The sequence below is a fragment of the Engystomops pustulosus genome, chromosome 9 (assembly GCF_040894005.1).
Source record: "Engystomops pustulosus chromosome 9, aEngPut4.maternal, whole genome shotgun sequence".
NCBI classification, from domain to species: domain Eukaryota; kingdom Metazoa; phylum Chordata; class Amphibia; order Anura; family Leptodactylidae; genus Engystomops; species Engystomops pustulosus.
In genome coordinates this window covers 4803845-4806756 of record NC_092419.1, presented here as the reverse complement: position 1 = coordinate 4806756, position 2912 = coordinate 4803845, and the positions used below count along the sequence as shown (strand labels likewise).

Below are 2912 nucleotides of genomic sequence, written 5' to 3'. Positions count from 1 at the left end.
AAGTATAATCATTATATGGAGTCAATACTGTAAGTATAACCATTATATGGAGTACAGTAGACAGTAACACAATTGTGTCTGGTATTGTGACCCTCTGATGACAATCGGCACATAGAGTCACTTCCTAGTGAGACAGATCTTGGAGTTCCGGTTGGATCTTCGTTGACCAGACGTTGAGGCCATAGTTGATGTTCCACAATAAAGTTCTCACCATAGAAGTCTTCCTCGTCCTCATCTTTCTCACTATTTCTTTAGTCCCTTCATAACCCAGCATCACGCATGGAGCCCATGAACCAGACCATGGTGACCTTCTTCATCATTCAGGGAATCTCTAGTCTTCCGAGGTTGCAGGTTTTCATTTTCTTCCTCGTTCTTATCATTTATCTTTTCACTCTTGGTGGAAACATGACCATTCTTCTGCTGGTCTGCCTTGACTCCTACCTCCATACTCCCATGTACTTTTTCTTGGCCAACTTGTCCGTCTTGGACATTTCCTCCAGCACTGTTAGTCTACATAAGATCCTGGGAGCGTTCATGACTGGAGATAGTAAAGTTTCATTCCCTGGTTGCTTGATACAGTTCTACATTTTTTCTTGGTTAGCCTGCAGTGAGCTGCTGATACTGACCGCCATGAGTTATGACCGTTACGTCGCAATCTGCAAACCATTACGATACTCTGTTATCATGAACTCTAAAATGTGCGCTCTCCTAGCCACGGTCTGCTGGGTTACATCTCTTGTAGAAGTCATACCATATGTTGCATTACTATCACAGTTTTCTTGTTATAAATCCAACATCATCAATCACTTCTTCTGTGATCTTGTTCCTCTTCTTGATCTCTCCTGCAGTGATACTTCCACCTTGAGGCTCCTCAGCCTTATCGAAGGTTTGTTACTTCTAAGCCTTACCCCCTTTGTTCTGACCTTCACTCCATATGTATTCATCATTGCCTCCATACTAAGGATCCAGTCTAACACAGGGAGGCATAAGGCCTTCTACACATGTTCCTCCCACATTACGGTTGTTGTCCTTCTCTACGTGACCTTGGTGTGTCAGTACCTGAGACCCACAACATCGGACTCTTTAGAGTCCAATAAGCTGTTCTCACTGTTCAACACAGCTGCCGTCCCCATGCTCAACCCGATGATCTACAGCTTAAAAAATAGAGATGTCAAGATGTCGTTAAGAAGGAAACTGAAACTTGCCAAGATCAATGAAACAAAATAATTGAATTATAATTATAAAAGATCTTCTGCTAATTGAAATATAACACACCAAAAGAAGAGGGCGGGAGTATAATAATCATATAGACAAAATATAAAATTTCAAAATTTTATTTGATACAATACCATAAAAAAATATATGTGAATGTAAAGATTACAGAGACAAATTATCGTATGGAGAAACCAGAAAACAATTCACATGAGAGTATGACTGGCTACAAAGTGGGTAGATATAGAAGCTATAAACCAGAGGCGGTACCGTTCCACCTCACAAACACGTTCTACAACATCTTCAGTTTCGGACACAGAATGTGGAGAATCTTTTTTAGGGGAACGGCGGGACTCCAGGGAGGTCGGTCCCGCCTTCAATCTCCGAACCCCCTCAGTAAAACGCAAAGGTGCCCGACAAAAGAAGCAGGAATTAAAGGTAATTAATCTTTCTACACATACCCTGACAGAACCCCAGATTGAGGTTCTGCAAAAAGGGCTTACCATTTCTCCTACAGATAAGTCAGACATTTTCAACACAATTAAAGATCTAGCACTCTTCTCACGTAAATTACTTTTTAAGAAACATTTCAGTCAGGGCAATGATGAATTAACCCCGACTTCACCCACTGAGAGACAGGCATTTATTGATTTATGTGCACTTCTGGAGGAACAGGAAGGCGCCTCTAGTTCCAATATTCCCAGGCATCTGTACAGGCGGTCGCAGTATTTCCCCCCTTTGTCAGCTTGTCCTTCTGTGGACATTTTCTTTAAGCTGGTAAAAAATGATCTTGAGAGATTAATTCCCCAACATAAATCTCATTCGAACCTCACCAGGTCCCAAAGACTAGCCATCCAACAGTTAAAAAAGTTGGATGATATCGTGATAAAACCAGCTGACAAGGGGGGGAATATTGTGATTTGGCCTGTACACATGTATGAGGAGGAGGCCTTTCGACAATTACGAACGTCCGACTGTTATAAACGTTTGGATTCAGATCCAACACAACGTTTTAAAATTGAATTAGACGGACTAATTATGGACGCAGTCACACAACAAATAATTTCACCCAAGCTAGCAGAGGGCCTGACAGTTGAATTCCCTGTCAAGCCCACGTTTTATTTACTGCCCAAGGTCCACAAACATGCAGAGAAGCCACCGGGCCGTCCTATTGTCTCCGGCATAGGCGGCCTGTGTGTCAATATCTGCAGGTTTGTGGACTTTTATTTACAACAATGCGTCGAAACATTACCGTCGTATATTAAAGACACAACCGACATGTTAAGACGATTGAATGGACTGCATTTGGACAAAGACATGCTATTGGTAACTTGTGACGTGGAGTCCCTGTATACCTCTATAGCACACGACCATGGAGTACGAGCCTCGAGATTCTTTTTGAATATGTCAAATTTAGACCCTGATTTGACAGATTTTGTAATATCATTATTACAATTTGCTCTTACTCACAATTACTTTTTATTTAAGGATCGTCTCTTCCTGCAGCTCCGAGGAACAGCAATGGGGGCAACTTGTGCCCCATCTTATGCCAACTTGTTCCTCGGACTGTGGGAAAGAGAGGTGGTACTTAATACTCCAGGACACGAGGCCGTACTCCAATGGTACAGGTATATCGATGATGTGCTGTTCATCTGGCAGGGCTCCACGTCACATTTGGAACAATTTATAGATCGTCTAAA

At 42.2% G+C, this 2912-nt stretch overlaps 1 protein-coding gene across 1 annotated transcript; it reads left to right on the top strand.

Annotated features, from left to right (window-relative positions):
• Positions 1-279: 279 nt before the first annotated feature.
• Positions 280-1227, top strand: LOC140077491 (olfactory receptor 8G17-like). The gene has a single exon (XM_072124730.1). The coding sequence runs from the start codon at positions 280-282 to the stop codon at positions 1225-1227; it is 948 nt and encodes a 315-aa protein (XP_071980831.1).
• The last annotated feature ends 1685 nt before the right edge of the window (positions 1228-2912 follow it).